The 25,556-nt window shown below is 49.0% G+C and overlaps 1 protein-coding gene across 1 annotated transcript in view; it reads left to right on the forward strand.

The window, feature by feature from the left end:
* The window catches only part of sspo (SCO-spondin), a 517,250-nt gene that overhangs the window by 120,854 nt on the left and 370,840 nt on the right, over positions 1–25,556 (forward strand). Inside the window, exons 24-29 of the mRNA XM_059646360.1 lie at positions 10,419–10,546; positions 15,111–15,220; positions 15,892–16,041; positions 18,899–18,992; positions 19,587–19,978; positions 22,078–22,314. Coding sequence (XP_059502343.1) covers positions 10,419–10,546; positions 15,111–15,220; positions 15,892–16,041; positions 18,899–18,992; positions 19,587–19,978; positions 22,078–22,314 — 1,111 coding nt within the window. The remainder of the gene's footprint in view (positions 1–10,418; positions 10,547–15,110; positions 15,221–15,891; positions 16,042–18,898; positions 18,993–19,586; positions 19,979–22,077; positions 22,315–25,556) is intronic.

The following is a 25,556-nucleotide window of genomic DNA, read 5'->3' on the forward strand; positions in this document are numbered from 1 at the left end:
TCCCAGGTGCACGGGTCAGGGATGTCTCCGATCAGCTGCAGAACATTCTGAAGGGGGAGGGTGAACAGCCAGTTGTCGCGGTGCATATAGGCACCAACGATATAGGCAGAAAACGGGATGAGGTCCTACAAGCAGAATTTAGGGAGTTAGGAGCCAAGTTAAAAAGTAGGACCTCAGAGATAGTAACCTCAGGATTGCTACCAGTGCCACGTGCTAGTCAGTGCAGAAATGAAAGAATAGCTAGGATGAATGTGTGGCTTGAGAGATGGTGTAGGAGGGAGGGGTTCAGATTTTTGGGACATTGGAACCGGTTCTGGGGAAGGTAGGACTATTACAAATTGGACGGTCTGCACCTGAACCAGACTGGAACCAATGTCCTTGGGGGTGCTTTTGCTATTGCTGTGGGGGAGGGTTTAAACTAGTGTGGCAGAGGGATGGGAACCAAATATTGGACAGAAAAGAGGTAGGAACGAAAGCCTGTAGGGAACTAGATAGTGGAGTCAGTGTGACTAAAGGGAATAGTAGTCGGGGAGCAGATGATGAACACAAAAGGACAGGTGGTCTGAGGTGCATTTGTTTTAATGCGAGAAGTGTAGTAGATAAGGCAGATGAGCTTAGGGCTTGGACCGGTACCTGGAGGTATGATGTTATTGCTATTACTGAGACTTGGTTGAGGGAAGGGCATGACTGGCAACTAGTTGTCCCAGGATATCGCTGCTTCAGGCAGGATAGAGAGGGAGGTAAAAGGGGTGGAGGAGTTGCAGTAATGGTCAAAGACGATATCACAGCTGTACTGAAGGAGGGCCCCATGGAGAACTAAAGCAGTGAGGCAATATGGGTAGAACTCAGAAATAGGAAGGATGCGGTGACAATGTTGGGGCTGTACTACAGGTCTCCCAACAGCGAGTGTGAGATAGAGGTACAAATATGTAAACAGATAATGGAAAGGTGTAGGAGAAACAGGGTGGTGGTGATGGGAGATTTTAATTTTCCAAACATTGACTGGGATTCACTCAGTGTTAGGGGTCAAGACGGAGCAGAATTTGTAAGGTGTGTCCAGGAGGGTTTTCTAGAGCAGCGTGTATGTAGTCCAACTCGGGAAAGGGCAATACTGGACCTGGTGCTGGGGAATGAACCCGGCGAGGTGGTTGATATTACAGTAGGGGACTACTTTGGAAATAGCGACCACAATTCCGTAAGTTTTACAATATTCATGGACAAGGATAGGAGTGGTCCTAAAGGAAGAGTACTAAACTGGAGGAAGGTCGACTATACCAATATTCGGCAGGATCTGAGGAATGTAGATTGGGAGAAACTGTTTGAAGGTAAATCCACATTTGATATGTGGGAGGCTTTTAAGGAGAGGTTGATTAGAGTGCAGGAGAGACATGTTCCTGTGAAAATGAGGAATAGAAATGGCAAGATTAGGGAGCCATGGATGACAGGTGAAATTGTGAGACTAGCCAAGAGAAAAAAGGAAGCATACATGAGGTCGAAGCGACTGAAGACAGACGAAGCTTTGCAAGAATATCGGGAATGTAGAGCGAATCTGAAAAAAGGGATTAAGAGGGCTAAGAGAGGACGTGAGATATTGCTGGCAAACATGGTTAAGGAAAATCCCAAAGCCTTTTATTCATATATAAAGAGCAAGAGGGTAACTAGAGAAAGGATTGGCCCACTTAAGGACAAAGAAGGAAAGTTAAGCGCTGAGTCAGAGAAAATGGGTGACATTCTTAAGGAGCACTTTGCATCTGTATTCACCAAGGAGAGGGACATGACAGATGTTGAGGTTAGGAATAGATGTTTGCTTACTCTAGGTCAAGTTGACATAAGGAAGGAAGAAGAGTTGGGTATCCTAAGAGACATTACGGTGGACAAGTCCCCAGGTCCGGATGGGATCTATCCCAGGTTACCTGAGGGCAGCGAGAGAGAAATAGCTGGGGCATTAACAGATATCTTTGCAGCGTCCTTAGACACGGGTGAGGTCCCGGAGGACTGGAGACTTGCTAATGTTGGCCCCTTGTTTAAGAAGGGTGTAAGGATAATCCAGGTAATTATCGACTGGTGAGCCTGATGTCAGTGGTAGGGAAGCTACTGGAGAAGATACTGAGGGATAGGATCCATTCCCATTTGGAAGAAAATGGGCTTATCAGTGATAGGCAACATGGTTTTGTGCGGGGAAGGTCATGTCTTACCAACTTAATAGAATTCTTTGAGGACGTGACAAAGTTGATTGATGAGGGAAAGGCTGTAGATGTCATATACATGGACTTCAGTAAAGTGGTTGATAAGGTTCCCCATGGGAGGCTGATGGAGAAAGTGAAGTCACATGGGGTCCAGGGTGTGCTAGCTAGGTGGATAAAAAACTGACTCGGCAACAGGAGACAGAGAGTAATAGTAGAAGGGAGTTTCTCAAATTGGAGACCTGTGACCAGTGGAGTTCCACAGGGATCTGTGCTGGGACCACTGTTGTTTGTGATATATGTAAATGATCTGGAGAAAGGTGTAGGTGGTCTGATCAGCAAGTTTGCAGATGACACTAAGATTGGTGGAGTAGCAGATAGTGAAGGGGACTGTCAGTGTTTACAGCAGAATATAGATAGACTGGAGAGTTGGGCAGATAAATGGCAGATGGAGTTCAATCCGGGCAAATGCGAGGTGATGTATTTTGGAAGATCAAATTCAAGGGCGAACTATACAGTAAATGGAGAGGTCCTGGGGAAAATTGATGAACAGAGAGATCTGGGTGTTCAGGTCCATTGTTCCCTGAAGATGACAATGCAGATCAATAGAGTGGTCAAGAAGGCATATGGCACGCTTTCCTTCATTGGACGGGGTATTGAGTACAAGAGTTGGCAGGTCATGTTGCAGTAGTATAGGACTTTGGTTCGGCCACATTTGGAATACTGTGTACAGTTCTGGTCGCCACATTACCAAAAGGATGTGGATGCTTTGGAGAGGGTGCAGAGGAGATTCACCAGGATGTTGCCTGGTATGGAGGGCGCTAGCTATGAAGAGAGGTTGAATAGACTAGGATTATTTTCAATAGAAAGATGGAGATTGAGGGGGGACCTGATTGAGGTCTACAAAATCATGAGGGGTGTAGACAGGGTGGATAGCAAGAAGCTTTTTCCCAGAGTGGGGGACTCAATTACTAGGGGTCATGAGTTCAAAGTGAGAGGAGGAAAGTTTATGGGAGAAATGCGTGGAAAGTTCTTTGCACAGAGGGTGGTGGGTGCCTGGAACACGTTGCCAGCGGAGGTGGTAGACGCAGACACGTTAGTGTCTTTTAAGATGTATCTGGACAGGTACATGGATGGGCGGGGAGCAACTGGACACAGACCGTTAGAAAATAGATGACAGGTTAGACAGAGGATCTTGATCGGCGCAGGCTTGGAGGGCCGAAGGGCCTGTTCCTGTGCTGTAATTTTCTTTGTTCTTTGATTAACATCCAAAGATAAGGCAGGTCAGATCAGTTTGGTGAATTTCCAATCTGCTCTTTGTAGGAGCTCCATCTGCTCCTGGAGTCCTGGACCAGCACCTTTGCAGGAATATCCATCAGCTCCAGGAAATTAGAGCGCTGGGTTTCGCAGTCTGAGACAGCAGCTGGGCTCACACTGGCCTCACACTCGCAGCTGGGCTCACACTGGCCTCACACTCGCAGCTGGACTCACACTGGCCTCACACTTGTAGCTGGACTCGCACTGGACTGACGCTCGCAGCTGGGCTCACACTCACAGCTGGGATCACACTGGGCTTACACTCACAGCTGGGATCACACTGGACTCACACTCACATCTGGATTCACACTGGCCTCACACTCACAGCTGGGCTCACACTGGACTGACACTCACAGCTGGGCTCAAACTGGACTCACACTCACAGCTGGGCTCACACTGGCCTCACACTCACAGCTGGGCTCACACTGGCCTGTTTCACGGCTGAGAATTTTGTGAATTGAAGGTTTAGAAGTGGTAACACTGAATGTTTTTTTTAAGTCATGGGATGAGGGCATCTCTGGTTGGGTCGGCTTGTATTTCCCATTCTTCATTGCCCAGAGGTCAGTTAAATGTCAATGACATTGCTGTGGGTCTGGAGTCACATGTAGGACCAGGTAAGGATGGCAGTTTCCTTCCCTAAAGGACATTAGTGAACCAGGTGGGTTTTATAAGAATCAAGGCTCATTGCTGTGAGATTTATGAGTTAAATTTAAATTCCACCAGCTACTATAGAGAGATTTCAACCTGTGCCCCCAGAACACCAGCCTGGGCTGGCCCAATGACATGCCCGTTCTGTCATTGTTTCCCTCTTTAACACTGTACGGTCAGACGAGCAATGTTAGTTAGTGCAGAGGCTCTCTGGATGCATCACACTCTCCAATCTCTGGTCAGGTCTGAATCCTGCAGGAAGTGACATGAGCGAATGTGGCCAGAATCAACTCTGAGGCCGAGTAAGATCCTGTTGCATTTGAACACGGACTGCTTCAGTACCTGAGGGGTGACAAATGGTGCTGAACATTGTGCAATTATCAGCGAACATCCCCACTTCTGACCTTATGATGGAGGGAAGGTCATTGATGAAGCAGGTGAAGGTGGTTGGGCCTAGGACACTACCCTGAGGAACTCCTGCAGATATGAGATAGTAGGAACTGCAGATGCTGGAGAATCTGAGATAACAAGGTGTGGAGCTGGATAAACACAGCAGGCCAAGGAGCATCAGAGGAGCAGGAAAGCTGACATTTTGGGACGGGCCTAGGCCTGAAACATCAGCCTTCCTGCTCCTAAGATGCTGCTTGGCCTGCTGTGTTCATCCAGCTCCACACCTTGTTATCTCCTGCAAAGATGTCCTGGAGCTGAGACGACTGACCTCCAACAACCACAACCATCTTCCTGTGGGCCAGGTATCACTGTAACCAGCGGAGACTTTGTCCCTGATACCCACAGATTCCAGTTTTGTTAGGGTGCCTTGATGCCACACTCGGTCAGATGCAGCCCTGATGTGAAGGGCAGATCTTAATCTTTGCAAATGACACCATGTTTGAAATTAATGTGGACTTTGATGAGAATGATGATGGATTTCTGACAATGTGAAGTTCAGTTCAGTAAAAAGTGAGGTGATAGGGCAGAAGGAACGACATGTATGGACATGACAAAATAAAGGGTGGTATGGTGGTTCAGTGGTTTGCACTAGCCTCACAGCACCAAAGACCCGGGTTCGATTCCCACCTCGGGTAACTGTCTGTGTGGAGTTTGCACATTCTCCCCGTGTCTGCGTGGGTTTCCTCCAGGTGTTCCGGTTTCCTCCCACAGTCCAAAGATGTGCAGGCTCGGTGGATCAGCCATGCTAAATTGCCCGTAGTGTTCAGGGGTGTGTGGGTTAGACATGGGGAATGGGGAATGGGTGGGATGTTCTTCAGAGGGGCAGTGTGGACCTGTTGGGCCGAATGGCCTGTTTCCACGCTGTAGGGATTCTATGACCCCAATATGTGTGCAGAAGCAGAGAGACCTGCGTGTGCACATGCCTAAGGTCAAAGGTGGCAGGGAATCTTAGAATGTATTTCATTTAGCAGAGAGGAATCTGAATTGTATAAACAAGAGTTGGGAGGTGAACGTGAACTTGTACAAGACAAGCTAGCCCTCTGGAGAGGGACAGTAAGGACTGCAGCTGTGGAGCTGGGAAAACACATCAGGACTGACAGCATCTAAGGAGCTTTCAGGCGTGACTGGGAGGAGGGAGAGGAGCCCAGAAATAAATGGCTGGAGGGGTCTAGAGGGAGGGTAGGTGAGATGGAGATAGGTGGATGCAGTTAGGACGTAAATGTGATTGGTCAATGGGAAGGGTGGAGCGGATAGGTGAGTAGGAACATGACCAGGTTGTGGGAGAAGAGATTTTGAAGCTCATGAAGTCAATATTCAGGCCATTGGGCTATAAGCTCCCGAGGTGAATATGAGCCCTCAGGTACCACCCACAAACCTGCAAAATGTAGTGAATCATCCTCCAAATCTCCACCATCTACAATCAGGCCAAAAAGGTATTTCTCTCCCCACCCCTGTCCACTTTCCACACGGACCATTCATTGCATGACTCCCTCGTCAGCTCCATACTCCCCACCAAATCCTTTACCGCACCCGGTACCTTTCCCTGTAACCACAAGAGGTGCAACGCCTGACCCTACACCCCACCTCTCACCTCTGTCCAAGGTCCCAAACAATCCTTCCAGATCTGGCAGAGATTCATCTGCTCATCACCCAACCTTATCTATTGCATCCATTGCTCCCGATGTGGTCCCCTCTATATTGGGGAGACCAAACCAGGCTCCGGGACCGGTTTGCGGAGCATCTGTGCTCTGCACGCAACAACCAACCCGCCCTTCCAGTTACCATCCATTTTAATTCCCCTTCCCATTCCCACTCCCCTGACAAAATTTCCATAGGTGGTGTCCTCCACCGTGAGAGTGAGGCCAAACATAAATTGGAGGAACAATACCCGATATATTGCCTTGGAAGCTTAGAGCCCAATGGCCTTGACATTGACTTCACAGCTTCAAAATTCTTCCATCCTCAGACTTGTCACATCCAGCTCTCCCCGTCCTGACCTGTCCTAACCTGTCCATCCTCCCACTGACTGATCTGCTCCACTCTTCCCAGAGACCACAATAATCCCCTAGGCATGCACCTATCACCATCACTCCTACCCTCCACTTAACCCACCCCCCTGCCCTATTTATGTCTGGGCTCTCCACCTCCTCCCAGTCCTGATGAAGGGTTTTGGCTTGAAACCTTGGCTTTCCTGCTCCTTGGACACTGCATGGCCAACAGTGCTTTTCCAGCTCTGTGTTTATTGACAAGCCTTAGACCTCAGCTGGAGTATTGTGTACAGTGGTGGGTGCCACATTGTAGGAAAGGTGTGAATGTACTGGAGATAGTGCAGGAGTGATTTATAGGGATGGTTCCAGGAATGAGAAACTTCAGCGATGAGGAGAGATTAAAGAAGCTGGGAGTGTTCTTTCTGGGAGAGAAGGTAGCTGAGAGGAGATCTGATAGAGAGTGGGCCTGGCCCTGGAGTGAAGTGGCCTTGTTTAGCTTGGTAAACAACATGACTCTGTTGTTAAATTCCAAATGAACACCATTTACAAGTTCACCGACACCACTGTAATGGGATTGATATCTAACAACGATGAGTCAAAATATAGAAAGGAGATAGAGGGCTAAAGCTAAACTAAAGATCTGATCATTTACTTGAGAAGGAAAGAAGGAAAACACACCCCTATCCACATCAGCGGAACTGAGATTAAGCGAGTAAAGAGCATCAAATTCCTCGGAGTGACAATAACCGACAACCTGTCCTGGGCTTCCCATGTAAATGTGATGGTCGAGAAGGTACCACAATGCCAGTTATTCCTCAGGCCACTCAGGAGATTTTGCACGTCCATAAGGTCACTCACTAACTTCTACCGATGCACCACCGAAAGCATACTGTCCGGGTGCATAGCGGCCTGCTATGCCAACTGCCCTGCCCAGGGCGGTGAGAAACTCCAGAGGGTGGTGTGCACAGCCCAGATTATCACAGAAGCCAACCTTCCATCCACGGACTGTATTTTCACAGCCTGCTGCTGAGGACAGGCAGCGACACCATTAAAGACCCATCGCACCCCAGTAATGATCTCCTACAGCCTCTTCCATCAGGCAGAAGGTACAGAAACCTGAACCCACACTCCAGCAGCTTCAGGAACGGCTTCTTCCCGGCTGTTATTACACTGACAAAAGGACTCTCTACCTTCAAATAATGTGGTCTTGTTAACATTGATCTCACCTAAGGCACGCCCTGTGCAATGCAAGCTGTATGTAAAACAGCACTGGAAGTAAATGCCAACCACCCCAGCAAACTGAAGCACAGAAATAACAAGTGAAACGGAACACCAATACTTCACCAGAGGCACACTGATGGTGTTACCGAGCAGGGTGATGAAATATCCTCAACCAAAACCACCGGCTCGGCGAGCATGTCTACAACCTCATCCACAACCCGAGTTACAAATCCTCTCAAAACTTGTGTGCCTTTGTCTAAGGTAACAAAGTGTGGAGCTGGATGAACACAGTAGGCCAAGCAGCATCTCACGAGCACAAAAGCTGACATTTTGGGCCTAGACCCTTCATCAGAAAAAGCGTTAGGGCCCGAAACGTCAGCTTTTGTGCTCCTGAGAGCTGCTGGGCCTGCTGTGTTCATCCAGCTCCACACTTTGTTCTCTCGGATTCTCCAGCTTCTGCAGTTACTGTTGTCTCTGCCTTTGTCTAAGGTGTTTTGATCTGTTCATCCTTGCTTACTACGATCTGCCTGTGCTGCTCATAAACAAAGCTTTTCCTGTGTTTCAGTACGTGTGACAATAAATCAAACAATCAATCAAGTGTTTTAAAGTTTTCTGACAGTACTTGGTCAGATGCTGGGACAGACTGAATGTGAAGATCATAGAATCCCTACAGTGTGGGAACAGGCCCTTTGTCCTAACAAATTCACACTGACTGCCACCCAGACCTGTAATCCACCTCATCTGCACATCCCTAGACACTATGGGGCAATTTAGCCTGGCCATTCCACCGAACCTGCACATCTCTGGACTGTGGGAGGAAACCAGAGCACCCGGAGGAAACCCACACAGACGCGGGGAGAATGTGCAAACTCCACACAGCCTGAGGTGGGAATCGAACCCGGGTCCCTGGTGCTGTGAGGCTGCAGTGCTAACCACTGAGGCACTGTGCTGTCTGTGTTCTTTCTCATTGTAGCAGACTACACTGGCTTTGAGTGAGGGATACGAGGCTGGGAGGCAGTCACTCTCCCTGACATTGTGTTCGTCAATGATCCTGAACATCAGCTGTTCAGGTCACTATTACTGGGAAAGGAGTCACAGATGTAGGAAGCTCATTTCTGACTGGAACGATATCTATCACTCACTAACTTCTGACCGTCTTTGGACACAGTATTTGGGTCAGATGGAGACAGGAGGAAATCCCAAGTAAATTTGAAGGACCTTCGCAAAACCCCTGCTATCAGAGGTTACTACCTGACCGATGCAGGGGCACCAGCGGCTTATCTACTTTACCAGTTGTATCCCTGAAGTCCTCTGCTCAGAGCAGACCCAGCATTCAGGAGCCTTGATGGGAGGAAAGGAAGAAGTTATTAATACAGAGAGGGTTGGGAGCAAAGTGTGGAGTGGGATGGTAGGTCTCAGTGAGTACAGACGATGGAGTGGCGTGTGTGTGTGTGCTGTACCTTGGACTACAGCTGTGCATATTTCTCCATGTGTGTGTTACGATCAGTGAGTTTTGAGAAGATTTGTAGCTCAGGTTGAGGTTCTGGATGTGAGTTTGCTTGCTGAGCTGGAAGGTTCATTTTCAGACATTTCGTCACCATTCTAGGTAACATCATCAGTGAGCCTCCGGTGAAGCGCTGGTGTTATGTCCCACTTTCTATTTATCTGTTTAGGTTTCCTGGGGTTGGTGATGTCATTTCCTGTGTTGGTGATGTCATTTCCTGTTCTTTTTCTCAGGGGATGGTAGATTGGCTCCAAATCAATGTGTTTGTTGATGGAGTTCCCGTTGGAATGCCATGCTTCTAGGAATTCTCGTGCGTGTCTCCGTTTGGCTTGTCCTAGGATGGATGTGTTGTCCCAATCAAAGTGGTGTCCTTCCTCATCTGTATGATGTAACAGCCCTGTTCACATCCATCAACAGCAACCTGGCCAAAGAAACACTGACTACACTATTGGAAGAACCAAAGACACATACACCTGACACCACCAACCTCACAGCTAATGAACTTAAAAGACCCTATACAGACAACAAGCAAAATGAACGTCATCTACAAAATACCTTACAAGAACTGTGACAAACATTACATTGGACAAACTGGCAGAAAGCTAGCCACCAGGATACATGAACATCAACTAGCCACAAAACAACATGACCCACTATCACTCGTATCCTTACATACGGATAAGGAAGGACACCACTTTGATTGGGACAACACATCCATCCTAGGACAAGCCAATCAGAGACACGCACGAGAATTCCTAGAAGCATGGCATTCCAACGGGAATTCCATCAACAAACACATTGATTTGGAGCCAATCTACCATCCCCTGAGAAAAAGAACAGGAAATGACATTACCAATGCAGGAAATGACATCACCAACCCAAGGAAACCTAACCAGATAAATAGAAAGCCGGACATAACACCAGCGCTTCACCGGAGGCTCACTGATGATGTTACCTAGAATGGTGACGAAACATCTGAAAACTAACCTTCCAGCTCAGCGAGCAAACTCACATCCAGTGTGTCACTATGTATGGGCTACCTATGTATATCAGGCAGAGTGAAGCCGAGTGTGTGTCACAGTCAGTCTCTAACATTGTGACCCACAGGAGAATCCTCACCGTGTCACATGGGCAAGGAAACAATGCAGTGTCATCAGCCAAACTCTCTTCCAGCCCTGCCACCACGAAGTGCCTTACCAGCCATTCTATCAGTGGTGTCTCTTCGATGCCTGTGGGTGAGTAACACATTGACTACAAACAACTGCTTAAATCTCAACGCCTCCACTGATGATGTTACCGAGCATAGCGCTAAAACGTCTGAATGAGAACAAACCAGCTCAGCGAGCCAGTCAACATCTGCCTCCAGGAACTCCCTCCGACTGGGGTCTCACTGTCCCACTGGGGACAGACTACCCCACTGGAACTCCCTCCTGCTGGGGACAGACTGTCCCTCTGGGGTCTCACTGTCCCATTGGAACTCCCTCCTGCTAGGGACAGACTGTCCCTCTGGGGTCTCACTGTCCCACTGGAACTCTCACCCATTGGATCTCCCTCCTACTGGGGTGTCACTGTCCCACTGGGGTCTTGGAGAAATGTAGAAAGAGAAGCAGAGACCACCACTTAGCCCCTCAATTCTGATCTGTATGTGTTTGAATTTCCCTGTTAAATGTTAAATAAGGTTCCCCATGGAAGGCTCATTCAGAAGGTCAGGAGGAATGGGATACAGGGGAACTTAGCTGCTTGGATACAGAATTGGCTGGCCAACAGAAGACAGCGAGTGGTAGTAGAAGGAAAATATTCTGCCTGGAAGTCAGTGGTGAGTGGGGTTCCACAGGGCTCTGTCCTTGGGCCTCTACTGTTTGTAATTTTTATTAATGACTTGGACGAGGGAATTGAAGGATGGGTCAGCAAGTTTGCAGACGACACAAAGGTCGGAGGTGTCGTTGACAGTGTAGAGGGCTGTTGTAGGCTGCAGCGGGACATTGACAGGAAGCAGAGATGGGCTGAGAGGTGGCAGATGGAGTTCAACCTGGATAAATGCGAGGTGATGCATTTTGGAAGGTCGAATTTGAAAGCTGAGTACAGGATTAAGGATAGGATTCTTGGCAGCGTGGAGGAACAGAGGGATCTTGGTGTGCGGATACATAGATCCCTTAAAATGGCCACCCAAGTGGACAGGGTTGTTAAGAAAGCATATGGTGTTTTGGCTTTCATTAACAGGGGGATTGAGTTTAAGAGTCGTGAGATCTTGTTGCAGCTCTATAAAACTTTGGTTAGACCGCACTTGGAATACTGCGTCCAGTTCTGGGCGCCCTATTATAGGAAAGATGTGGATGCTTTGGAGAGGGTTCAGAGGAGGTTTACCAGGATGCTGCCTGGACTGGAGGGCTTATCTTATGAAGAGAGGTTGACTGAGCTCGGTCTCTTTTCATTGGAGAAAAGGAGGAGGAGAGGGGACCTAATTGAGGTATACAAGATAATGAGAGGCATAGATAGAGTCGATAGCCAGAGACTATTTCCCAGGGCAGAAATGGCTAGCACGAGGGGTCATAGTTTTAAGCTGGTTGGTGGAAAGTATAGAGGGGATGTCAGAGGCAGGTTCTTTACGCAGAGAGTTGTGAGAGCATGGAATGCGTTGCCAGCAGCAGTTGTGGAAGCAAGGTCATTGGGGTCATTTAAGAGACTGCTGGACATGCATATGGTCACAGAAATTTGAGGGTGCATCCATGAGGATCAATGGTCGGCACAACATTGTGGGCTGAAGGGCCTGTTCTGTGCTGTACTGTTCTATGTTCTATGTTCTATGTTCTCTAAATTTATATTCCAGGACAAACAAGAATCAACGTCCCTTCGACATAAAAACACTCAGTGATCCCATGCGCCCCCACCTCCCACCCCCCATAGCCTTCTGAGACAGATTCCATTGTTACCTAACCATCCAAGTGAAATTAAAATGTTCCTTATCCCTGTCCTGAAAGGGACACCTTGCTCCCTAAAGCAGAGTACTGTGTGCATCTTTGATTATGTTGGAAAATATGAATTGGGAATGGGAGGAAGAACCTTGGCCCAGAGCTCTCTCCTACATTAGCCACACGAACCAAACCCCCTCACGAACCAAACCCCCTCACGAACCAAACCCCCTCACTAACCAAACCCCCTCACGAACCAAACACCCTCATTAACCAAAACCCCCTCACGAACCAAACCCCCTCACGAACCAAACACCCTCATTAACCAAAACACCCACGCTATCCAAACCCCCTCACGAACCAAACCCCCTCACTAACCAAACCCCCTCACTAACCAAACCCCCATGCGAACCAAAACCCCACAGTAACCAAACCCCCTCACTAACCAAACCCCCTCACTAATCAAACACCCTCATTAACCAAACACCCTCACGAACCAAACACCCTCATTAACCAAAACACCCACGCTATCCAAACCCCCTCATTAACCAAACCCCCTCACTAACCAAACCCCCTCACTAAACATATCTCCTCATTCACCAAACCCCCCTCAATAACCAAATCCCCCACACTAACCAAACCCCCTCACTAAACATATCCTCTCACTGACCAAAGCCCCCTCAATAACCAAATCCCCCACACTAACCAAACCCCCTCACTAAACATATCCCCTCATTCACCAAACCCCCCTCAATAACCAAATCCCCCACACTAACCAAACCCCCTCACTAAACATATCCCCTCACTGACCAAACCCCCCTCACTAAACAAACCCCCGTCACTAACCAAACCTCCTCACTAACCAAAAGCCCTCGCTCAACAAATCCCCTTCACTCACCAATCCCCCCTCACTAACCAAACACCCCTCACTCACCAAACTCCCATCACTAACCAAACCCCCCTCACTAAACATATCACCTCACTGACCAAACCCCGTCACTAAACAAACCCCCCTCACTAACCAAACCCCCCTCACTAACCAAACCCCCGTCACTAACCAAACCTCCTCACTAACCAAAACCCCTCACTCACCAAAACCCCTTCACTCACCAAATCCCCTTCACTCACCAAAGCCGCTCACTCGCCAAACACCCCTCACTCACCAAACGCCCCTCACTCACCAAATCCCCCCTCACTCACCAAACACCCCCTCACTAACGAAACCCCCCTCACTAACCAAACCCCCTCACTAAAAATAACCCTCACTAACCAAACTTCCCTCACTAACCAAACCCTCTCACTAACCAAACCTCGCTCACTCACCAAAACCCCTCACTAACCAATACCCCCAATCTAACCAAAACCCCACACTAACCAAACCCCACTCACTCACCAAACCCCCCTCACTAACCAAACCCCCCTCACTAACCAAACCGCCCTCACTCACCAAACCCCCCCTCACTAACCAAGCCCCCTCACTAACTAAACCCCGCTCACTAACCAAAACCCCTCACTCACCAAACCCCCCACACTAACCAAACCCCCACACTAACCAAACCCCCCTCACTAACCAAATCCCCACACTAACCAAACCCCGCTCACTAACCAAACCCCCCTCACTCACCAAACCCCCCACACTAACCAAACCCCCACACTAACCAAATCCCCTCACTAACCAAAGCTCCCTCACTCACCAAACCCCCCTCACTCACCAAACTCCCCTCACTCACCAAACTCCCCTCACTCACCAAACCCCCTCACTCACCAAACCCCCCACACTAACCAAACCCCCCACACTCACCAAACCCCCTCACTAACCACAACCCCCCTCACTCACCAAACCCCCCTCACTCACCAAACTCCCCTCACTCACCAAACCCCCTCACTCACCAAACCCCCCACACTAACCAAACCCCCCTCACTCACCAACCCCCCTCACTAACCACAACCCCCCTCACTCACCAAACCCCCCTCACTAACTGAACGCCCCTCACTAACCAAAACCCCCTCACTCACCAAACCCCCCTCACTAACCAAACCCCCTCACTCACCAAACCCTCCACACTAACCAAACCCCCCACACTCACCAAACCCCCTCACTCACCAAACCTCCCACACTAACCAAACCCCCTCACTAACCAAACCCCCCACACTCACCAAACCCCCCACACTAACCAAACCCCCACACTAACTGAACCCCCTTCACTCACCAAACCCCCCACACTAACCATACCGCCCTCACTCACCAAACCCCCCCTCACTAACCAAACCCCCCTCACTCACCAAACCCCCCACACTAACCAAACCCCCTCACTAACCAAACCCCCTCACTAACCAAACCCCCTCACTAACCAAACCCCCCTCACTAACCAAACCCCCCTCACTAACCAAACCCCCCTCACTAACCAAACCCCCCACACTAACCAAACCCCACACTCACCAAACCCCCCTCACTCACCAAACCCCCCTCACTCACCAAACCCCCCACACTCACCAAACCCCCACACTAACCAAACCCCCCTCACTAACCAAACCCCCCTCACTAACCGAACCCCCCTCACTCACCAAACCCCCCTCACTCACCAAACCCCCCTCACTAACCAACCCCCCCTCACTAACCAAACCCCCCACACTAACTGAACCCCCTCACTATCTGAACCCCCGAGCCTCTGTTCCGTTCCAGCTGCACCCAGTTTTTCACTGATTCTGGAACTCTCCGTATCCCCATGGGGACTGTAAGTTTTGGGTAATCTGCAAGTGAATTTTAGAGTTTTGTGGTGAAGTTACTGCTCCCCTTTTGGAATTTCTCCTCCTGCTAGGGTGACAGTGATGTTTGATTTGACCAGAGATGAGTGTTGGGATCTTACAGTTCGTCTCTGGGTGTGTACAGGTGTGACACAGGCGGTGACTGTGAGTGCTTATGTACAGCTGTTGCAACCTACACTGAAGAATGTAACAGGAGGGGAGTCTACATTCGCTGGCGATCACAAGACCTCTGTCGTACGTACCCAGATCTGCTTGTCAGGCTTTCTACCATTTGGTGTCCGCGTGAGTGTGCAAACGTAGGGATAGTGGGAATCTGTTCGGCTCTGTACCACCTCTCCCTGGTTAAACAATTCTCCAGCATCCATCACAACCCAGAAATCGATCCATCACAGCCTGGTGTTATCCCATGGAACCACAGATTCCAAATCCCTGCGTGTGGCCTGTGGGATACCAGCCTTGATTCCAACATTGTGTCCTTACCTCACTCTGATTGGCCCAGCTGTCTGCTTCTCACTGACCAATCAACACCTTCGCTCAGCATCAATCATCTTCTCCCATGATGGATCAGCCTTTCTCATTGAGGAGAACGAGTGCAGAGAGAGAGAGAGAGAGAGGGAGAGAGAGGAGCACATTTACTCAGATCTCATCATTCAGGCAGTGAGCTTGGTGTGGGTTCCAGGAGATGGTCAGTCTGGGAGACAGTGGGGTCTCAGTTAGGATGATCTGATAGTCTCAGTCTCTCTCTCTCTCTCTCTCTCTCTCTCTCTCTCTCTCTCTCTCTCCCTCTCTCTGTCTGTCTCTCTCGCTTGGGGTTGTGGTTTTGAGGGGAGTGGAGTGAGTTTTTTTGGGGGTTTGTTGGGTTCTGAATTGCTCTGATTATATGTGTCTCTCTCTCTGTTGGGCAGCAATGCAATGCGAGAAGGGGCAGGTATATGAGGCCTGTGGTTCTACATGTCCACAAACTTGTTCTGACCTCAGGGGAGGTCCAAAAGCACGCTGCCCCTCACTGTCCTGTGTTGAGGGCTGTTTCTGCCCAGAAGGGACTGTCTGTCAAGGTGAGTAACATTGTGACAAACAGGAGCCTGCTTAACTGAAGGGGTAGCATTCTGACTTTTAGCTGTAATTCCTCCAAAACTGAAGTACAAAGTCTCATTAACCTCCCTTTAATTACATGCTGCCCATCCATCCTAACCTACATTCCATTGCACCTCCAAACTCTGCAGGCTTTCTCAGTTGAAACACCGACTTTATTATTTTTCCTGTGAAAATGAACAACTTCATAACTGCATCTGTGTTAATCCTCTTCACAATGTACTTTCGCATTGAGCTTTATGTCCTTTGTAAATGTAACCACTAAGTTTTGCTATGATCAATGTCACTAGTATTAATTGTTAAAAGTTCAGGGTCCAGCTCAAATGCCACAACCAAGATTTGACAACTTGCCAATCAAAGATCCACATATCCATCCTCTCTGTTTTCCATCAGCTGGCCTGTCTTCTATCCATGTTAATAAGTTAACCCCAACACCACAAACTCCTTCTTTGCACAAGAACATTTTACATGGCACCTTGTGAAATGCTGCCTGGAAATCCAAGAACGTGTTCTCATTTACCCACAGCTCATTACTCCTCCAGAAACAGCCAATAAATTAGGTGGTGAACAAAAGCTGACGTTTCGGGCCTAAACCCTTCATCAGAGAGGGTCTAGGCCCGAAACATCAGCTTTTGTGCTCCTGAGATGCTGCTGGGCCTGCTGTGTTCATCCAGCCTCACATTTCATTATCTTGGATTCTCCAGCATCTGCAGTTCCCATTATCACTGAATAAATTAGTTGGTCCTCCTTTCATAAAACCAGGATGACTCTTCCCAATTAGTTGGGGCTGTTCTAAATGGCTATCCTTCACCTCCTTAATGACTAATAAGTAATTCATAACTAACTGGCTCTTTCTTCATTTCTGCCTTACCCCGTTCCTTTGATTACGTTGGGTTCACCATGATCAGATCCCCTTTACTGTCATGTAATTTGTAGCTGAGGGGAATGCATATTTGTTATGAATGATTTGAAACCCCTTAGAATAATAGAACATAAAACAATACTGCACAGGAACAGGCCCTTTGGCCCACCACGATGCTATACCAGTCTAATCCCACATGCCTGTGTATGAACTATATCCATCCATTTCCTACCTGCTCATGTAGAGTCATGAGTACAGAAGGGACCCTTTGGCCCATTGACACTAACCCTAACCCTCTAGAGCTAAACGAAATTTACACTAATCCTACTTTTTATTGCACGAAGTACATAGCCTTGAATGTTATGACACGTCAAGTGAACATAGAACATAGAAAAGTGCAGCACAGTACAGGCCCTTCGGCCCACGATGTTGTGCCGTGGAATAATCCTAATCCAAAAATAAGATAACCTAGCCTACATTCCCCTCAATTCACTGCTGCCCACGTGTATGTCCAGCAGTCGCTTAAATGTCACTAATGACTCTGCTTCCACGACTACCACTGGTAAACTATTCCATGTGCTCACAACTCTCTGGGTGAAGAACCTCCCTCTGATGTCTCCTCTATACCTTCCTCCTAACACCTTAAAACTATGACCCCTCGTGGCAGTCAGCCCTGCCCTGGGGAAAAGTCTCTGGCTATCGACTCTATCCATGCCTCTCATTACCTTGTACACCTCGATCAGGTCACCTCTCTTCCTCCTTCTCTCCAGAGAGAAAAGTCCAAGCTCAGTCAACCTCTCCTCGTAAGACAAACCCTCCAGTCCAGGCAGCATCCTGGTAAACCTCCTTTGCACCCTCTCCAAAGCCTCCACATCTTTCCTATAATAGGGCGACCAGAACTGGACACAATATTCCAGTGTGGTCTCACCAGGGTTTTGCAGAGCTTCAGCATACCCTCGCGGCTCTTAAACTCGATTCCCCTGTTAATGAAAGCCAAAACACCATATGCTTTCTTAACAACCTTATCCACCTGGGTGGCAACTTTGAGGGAGCTATGCACTTGAACACCAAGATCCCGCTGTTCCTCCACACTGCCGAGAATCCTGCCTTTAATCCTATATTCAGCATTTAAGTTCGACCTTCCAAAATGCATCACTTCGCATTTTCTGCTCCAACTCACCTCCCAGGCAGTGCATTCAGAGCCCCACAAACCTCTTGGTGAAAAAGGATTCCTAATATTCCTTCCAGACTTTCTGCTTTTCACCTAAAATTTAGCCCGTTTGTTATTGACTCTTCCACTCAGGGAAACAGCTGCTTCCTCTCCATCCTGTCAATGCCCCTCATTATCTTATACACCTTTGTCAGGTCACCACCAAGCGCCCCCCCACAAACCCCATCCCTAACCCTCTCTGCTCTCAAGAAAACAACCCGAGCTTACCCAGCCTCCATTCATCACTGGATCGCTCCACCCGAGGCAGCATCCTGGTGAATCTCCTCTGCACCCCCTCCAGTACAATCACACCCCCCCCCCACTATAGTGCGGGGACCCGAACATTACTCCAGGTGGCCTAATCAAAATCCTGTGCAGCTCCAACATAACCTCCCTGATCTTATAATCTATGCTACAAATGATAAAGACAAGTTCCCCCTATGCCTTCTTAACAACCCTAGACAAACATCCTAAGATCCTTCTGTTCCTCTGAGCTTCCAAACATCACATCTTTTTGGGCATTTTAATGCTACACTGTACCTGCCATTTCATCTTGTTCCCGTGTTGATCCCTTGTTTAGATTTCAAAACTTGAACTTTAGAAAGGATCGAGATTAGTTTTAAACTCATGAAAAATTCTACCTGATCACTATTCCACACCATGCATCCTCTGTGCCTTACACTGACCTCTGCCTGCAATGTCTCAGCAACACACCCATTGAACTAATTCCAAGTTTCTCCCGATGCAGATTCGGGATGTATTGAGCCCTCAGAATGTACCTGTCTCTGGGGAGATGCCGAGTTTCCAGTGGGAACCGTAGTTACTGAGGACTGTCAAAACTGGTGAGCAATTGTGAGAATTACAGCCCCCTAATCATCAACACAGGGCACACCATGCCATGCTGTTAGTGTACTCAGAGTAAAATGTGGGGGGGGCGCAGGTTCACTCGAGGGGTTAGGGTCTAGGATGTAGTGTCTGAGAGTGTGGGGGGGCGCAAGTTCACTCGAGGGGTTAGGGTCTAGGATGTAGTGTCTGAGAGTGTGGGGGGGGCAGGTTCACTTGAGGGGTTAGGGTCTGGAGTGTACTGTCTGAGAGTGTGGGGGGGTCACTCGAGGGGTTAGGGTCTGGGATGTAGTGTCTGAGGGTGTGAGTGGGGCAGGTTCACTTGAGGGGTTAGGGTCTGGAGTGTACTGACTGACAGTGTGGGGGTGGGGGGGTCACTCGAGGGGGTAGGGTCTGGGATGTACTGCCTAAGAGTGTGGGGGGGGGCGTCACTGGAGTACTGCGAAGAGTAAATAGTGTTAACGTTGAGTGTGGAGTCTAAGGTTAAGGTTGTGGAGTGCCACGGGGTGACCTGTTCCTTTTTAGAGTGAGTATTGGTAGATGGGCTGAGCGGTACGTTGTGAGCTGATGTGATGGTCTGTGCCTCCCTGCAGTACGTGCCATGAGGGCCATTGGGTGTGCAGTGGCCAGCCGTGTGCCCAGGCCAGCTCATGCCTCCAGTCGGAATTTGCCTGTCACAGTGGGCGCTGTATCCCAAAGGTGTGGGTCTGTGATAATGAAGATGATTGTGGAGATGGCTCTGATGAATTCTGTGTGCCGACATGTGAGCCGCAGCATTTCCAATGTGCCAACGGCCAGTGTGTGCCAGGGAGTGACCGCTGCAATGGCCGCGCAGACTGCAGTGACCGCTCAGACGAGAGGGATTGTCCAACTCCGGCCTGCACTCAGGATGAGTTCCGCTGCAGGAATGGACGGTGCATCCTCAAGCAACAAGTGTGTGATGGCAGACTGGACTGTGGCCTGTCTGACCACACAGACGAGACAGGTAGAGGGTGGGGTGAGTGTGTGGGAGGGCGAGGGAGGGAGTGCGGCTGGGGGAGAGGTCAGGGAGAGGGACTGGGCGGACGGACAGAGATGAGGGAGGGGGAGAAGAAAAGAGGGAGGGGGAGGTGGGATGGTGACAACAAGGGTGAGGGACAGAAGGGCTGTGAGGGAGAGTAGGGGAGGAGTGATAGAATAAGAGGGAGACGGAATGGGAGAGAATGACAGAGGAGGGAGAGGGACAATGTGGGAAAGGGGGAGGGCGGGAGGGAAGGGGGAGAGGCACACGGAGGGGGAGGGAGGGTGAGGGACGGGAGGGAGAGAGGGACAATGTGGGAAAGGGGGAGGGCGGGAGGGGAGGGAGAGAGGCACACGGAGGGGGAGAGAGGGACAATGAGGGAGAGGGAGGGAGAGAGGGGAGGGACAGAGAGACCGTGAGGGAGGGAGGGAGAGAGGGAGTGAGGGAGAGGGAGAGAGAGGGAGGGAGGGACAGTGAGGGAGATGGAGGGGGAGGGAAGGGACTGAGGGACAATGAGGGAGGGAGAGAGAGAGGGAGGGAGGGACAATGAGGGGGAGGGAGAGGGGATGGACAGAGGGACAATGAGGGAGGGAGAGAGAGAGGGTGGAAGGGACAATGAGGGAGGGAGAGAGAGAGGGTGTGAGGGACAATGAGGGAAAGAGAGAGCGAGGGAGTGAGGGAGGGACATTGGGGGAGAGGGAGAGAGAGGGAAAGAGGGACAATGAGGGAGAGGGAGAGAGAGGGAGGGAGGGACAGTGAGGGAGATGGAGGGGAGGGAAGGAACCACTTAACTCTGAGGCTGGAGTTCTCTCCCACCTGGTTGTTCATCACCCTCTCTTCAAGGCCAGGACCTGGCCTGCCCCCACAGCAGCTCTGTGCCCTTCACCGCCCTTCCCCTCCTGCCCAGGGCAGAGTGATGGTCACACCCTGTGCCAATGCCAACTGGCTGGACATTGACCCTGACCAGTGCCCGTGGCTCACATTTGTTCTAATATTGCAGCCTGCAGCTCCTGGGAGGACAGGCAGGTAGTGAGATGCTTCCGTGCGCTGTACCATGTGAGCAGTGTCTCTGCTGAAGCTGCCTGGGCCTGCCGCTGCTGTGAATCACGTCTCAATGTAGCTTCCTTTGGCCTAGTCACCGAGCAAACACCTTTAGAAAGTGGCTGCAGGAAAAACCTTTAGACTGACTTCAGTCTGATGCTTTGTCACAGATTTGTACAGGAAGAGGGCTTCCTATTCATTGAGCCTGTACTTCCCCACCTAAAGAAATATTGTCTCTCATCTATAAAACAGCATGTACCATGACACTATGCTTCCAACTAGACTTATAACCCCGTTAGTAAGCTGGCACCTCTATGATAAGCCTGAGGGGGCCAGTTTTTTAATCACATTGCAGTTGCATTGTCCTAATCTCCATCAAAATGATTTTTAAACAGTGACCACTTGTTCTTTTCTTTCCCACGTGAGGAAACAGCCCCATCCATCTAATTGTCATTCAGGATCTCGTATGTTTCACCCCTCAGCAACATTTCATAAAACTGCATCAAAATATCTCAACTTTGATATTCAACCACATCCCCCTGCAAGAAGGTGATATCTCATTTGCATCTGGAATCACTTGCTGCCTGTGCAGACTAACTTTTATGATTTATGCACCAAGACCCCCAGGCCCCTCTGTATTTCAGAGCTCTGCAGACTATCTTTATTTTAATCATTTATATTTTTCCCTTCTTCCTGCTAAAATGTGCATGTGCACATTTCCCTTCCACTACACTCCATCTCGTTTCGAACCCCTGCAGTTCCCCTTTTGTGGGTTGACATACAATGCCCTTAGGGAGGGAATTCCATGATTTTGAACCCCCCCCCAACAGCCAAGGGATGGGATACATTTCCAGGTCAGGATGGTGAGTGGTTTGGAGGGGAATTTGCAGGGGGTGGTGTTCCGATGTGTCTGCTGTCCTTGTCCCTCTAGACGGAAGTGGTAGTGGGTTTGGAAGGTGCTATGTGGGGAGGTTTCTGTGAATTATCAGTATGGATTGTAAGGCCATTGTGTAAACACAGATTTTCTGTTGAATTCTGCGCAGGTTGTTGGTCCCGGTGTAGAGAAACAGAGTTCCAGTGTTGGACAGATCATTGTGTTCCCTACACTCAGAGATGTGATGGCCATGATGATTGTGGAGATTTCAGTGATGAGCAGAACTGTGTGTGTGGGCCTGGAGAATTCCAGTGCCCTGATGACCTGTGCTTAAGGAGTGACCTGGTCTGTGATGGAACACCAGACTGTGACCCAGGAGTGGATGAACTTATCTGTGAAATTGAGGGTAAGTATCCTGAATCAAAGGGGAAAAAGCAACAAGAGGGTGGTGGGTGCCTGGAACACGTTGCCAGCGGAGGTGGTAGACGCAGACACGTTAGCGTCTTTTAAGATATATCTGGACAGGTACATGGATGGGCAGGGAGCAAATGGACACAGACCGTTAGGTTAGACGGTGGATCTTGTTCGGCGCAGGCTTGGAGGGCCGAAGGGCCTGTTCCTGTGCTGTAATTGTCTTTGTTCTTTGTTAATTAATTGAATTAAAATAAAGGTGCAATGCAGAGGATGTGGAATGGTTCAGTCAGTCTGTTCCTATTAAACCATTAATGAGGGGTCTATTAAAACAGGTCCTCCCTCCAATGATTCTGAATATAAACTCCAAACACTCCCTCTCAGTTAGAATGTTAAATTTGGCCATGTTACGGTCGCTGTTTCCATGGGGATCCTTTATTCTTGCATCATTTATTAAACCTGCCTCAACGCACATGACCAGATCCAAAACAGCATGATCCTGTTTGGATTCACCATATAATGTTCTTGGAAACTGTTCCGAACGTTTTCAACGAAAACAGCCTCATGGCTTGTCCTGCCAACCTGGTTTATCCCAATCTGCAAAATTAAACTCCCACATATTAAATATGTTACCTTTGTTACATGCTGTCATTCTCTCCCGGTTTACTCTCTGTCCCACTGTGTAGCTGCTGCTAGGGACCCTCCAGACCTCTGTGACCAGTGTCTTCTTCCTTTATTTATTCCTTACGTTCACCATGTGGACCTTGTGTCCTCCAATCTCTGATTATTTGTTGCTGTCAACCTTTTTCCATCTTGTACTAACAATGCTTCCCCACCAGCACCATCCTCCCTGCCTGTCCTTACAAAAAGCCCTGGGGCCCTGACTGTTCCCAGATTTGATCTCCTTGTATCTCTGTCCCTGTGTGGTGATGAGATCATACCCAGTTGTAAATGTATTTATGAAGTTAAGTCAGTAATTTTGTTCCAAACACTGAGCAATTCCAAGAACAGCTATTCATTTTTCTTTTTTGATCATTTTCCCTGTATTGATCATACTTACTGTTGTCTCTCTGTGTTTGTACAGTCTGCCCCTTTCTGTCCCACGCTGTGCTACTGTTCTTTAAATAGCTGCCCTGTAGTGCCCTCTTGCTATGTCAGCTAACATTTCCCCCTCCCAAACCTACCCCTCTCTAATTAGTTTAAAGCCCTCTCCACAGCTTTGTTATTCCAATTCACCAGAGTACTGGCCCCAGCTCAGGTCAAGTGGAGCCCATCCCAGCCGAACAACTCCCTCCTTGCCATTGGCCCACAAACGGACACCATTACTGACACACTAACTTTTGCCCCACTTGTTTAACTCCTGACTTGATGTAACCTATACCGGGGCACAGATAGTCACCTAGAGATCATTACCGTGGATATTCTCATTTTAATTTAGCTCCTTTCTCGACCGTTCAACATTGTTGGTACCAATGTGCACTTCCCTCTCCCTGTCCAAGTTCCTCCCCGGTCCTGAGGAGATGTCCTTACCCTGGCACTGAGCAGCTTTCAGGACTCCCGCTGACCACTGCAGAGAACAAGATTAATACATCCCAGTACAATTACATTCCTAGGTGCCCCTCCCACCTGAAATGGCTGTCTGCCTTAATCAAGGTACAGTGATCCATCACCCACCCAGAGCTTGTTATTCTCACTATTATGGACACAGATTGTTATTCTGGGGAATTGTGAAAAGGAAAGCAGCAAATGCTATGCACCAAGCACCCCCCCCCCCCCCCCCCCCGGAAACTTCATGCAATCATACAGGGCCTCGGTGAGATCACCCTGTGGAATATGGTGTGCAGGGTTGATCTTCTGTATCTGAGGAAGGATATTGTGGCTACTGAGGGAGTGCAGCAGGGATTTACCAGACTGATTCCTGGGATGGCAGGACTGGGGGGTGAGAAAAGATGGAATCATTTGGAACATGTTGAATGGAGTTTAGAACAATGAGGCGAATCTCACAGAACCTATAAAATTCTAACAGGACTAGGCAGGGTAAACACAGGAAGGATGTTTCCGATGACCTGGGAGCCGAGAACCAGGGAATCACTGGCTAAGGGTGTGGGAGGGGCCATTATAGACTGAGATGAGGAGAAATTTGTTCGCCCAGAGAGTTGGGGCCCTGTGGATTTCTGTGCCACAGACAGTGGTTAATGGCAAAACATTGAAGACTTTCAAGAAGGAGTCAGATACAGGAACCAAGAGCTAAAAGAATCGAAGGATATTGGGAGAAAGTGGGAACGGGGACTGAGCTCGATGATCAGCCACGGTCATATTGAATGGTGGAGCAGGTTTGAAGGGCTAAATGGCCTACATGTGCTCCTAGTTTCAATGTTTCTGTGTTTCGAAGATCAATAATTCGCATGATGCTGTTGGCCCAGCAGCTACAATGGAAATGCTGTGAAAAAAGGACACTAGCCTTCATCAATCTCACCAAAACAAGGTTATCGTCCAGGACATCACCTAAATACCTTAAGGAATGTGACTGTCTGGGCCATCTCTAGTTGCTCCCTTGAGAAGGTGGTAGTGAGCTGCTCCTTGAACCTCTGCAGCCCATGTGCTGTAGACTTAGCCAGAGTCACTGGGCAGATGATGGGCATTTGCCCAAGAGGTGTGCTGACATCCTGGGTTTATTTTTATTCATTTGCAAGATGTGGGTATCTCTGGCTGGGCCTAGCATTTATTATCCATCTCTAATTTCTCAGAAGGTAGTTGAAAACCAACCGCATTGCGGTGGGTCTGGAGTAAAGACAGCAGTTTCCTTCCCTGAAGGACATGAGTGAATCCAATGGGTTTTACAGCACAATATTACCAGTAGACCATCAACTCCCCAAGGTGTTTGTACCTCTGAGAGTCACCTGACGGTGAGATGTCAAGATGGTTGAACACTGGAGCTGAGACCAGGGACACAGCCCTGATAGTCCTGCCCCTTGTGGAGGCTGCTTCTGATTGGAAGTGGGCTGAATTTGGGTCAGGGTTAGGGTTAAAGTTGAGTTGGGGGAGATTTAGGGTTGGGCTTAAGATTATTGTGAGGATGAGGTTTAGAGTTAGGATGAGGGTTAGGGTCAGGTTTAGGTTTATTTTGAGGTTGATGTTTAGAGTTTGGGAGAGGATCGGGGTGAGGATTAGGGTCCGGGTCAGTGTTAGAGTTAGGGTTGGAGTCAGGGTTAAGGTTAGGGTTGAGGTGAGGGTTAC

This window comes from Stegostoma tigrinum, chromosome 5, assembly GCF_030684315.1.
Source record: "Stegostoma tigrinum isolate sSteTig4 chromosome 5, sSteTig4.hap1, whole genome shotgun sequence".
NCBI lineage: Eukaryota > Metazoa > Chordata > Chondrichthyes > Orectolobiformes > Stegostomatidae > Stegostoma > Stegostoma tigrinum.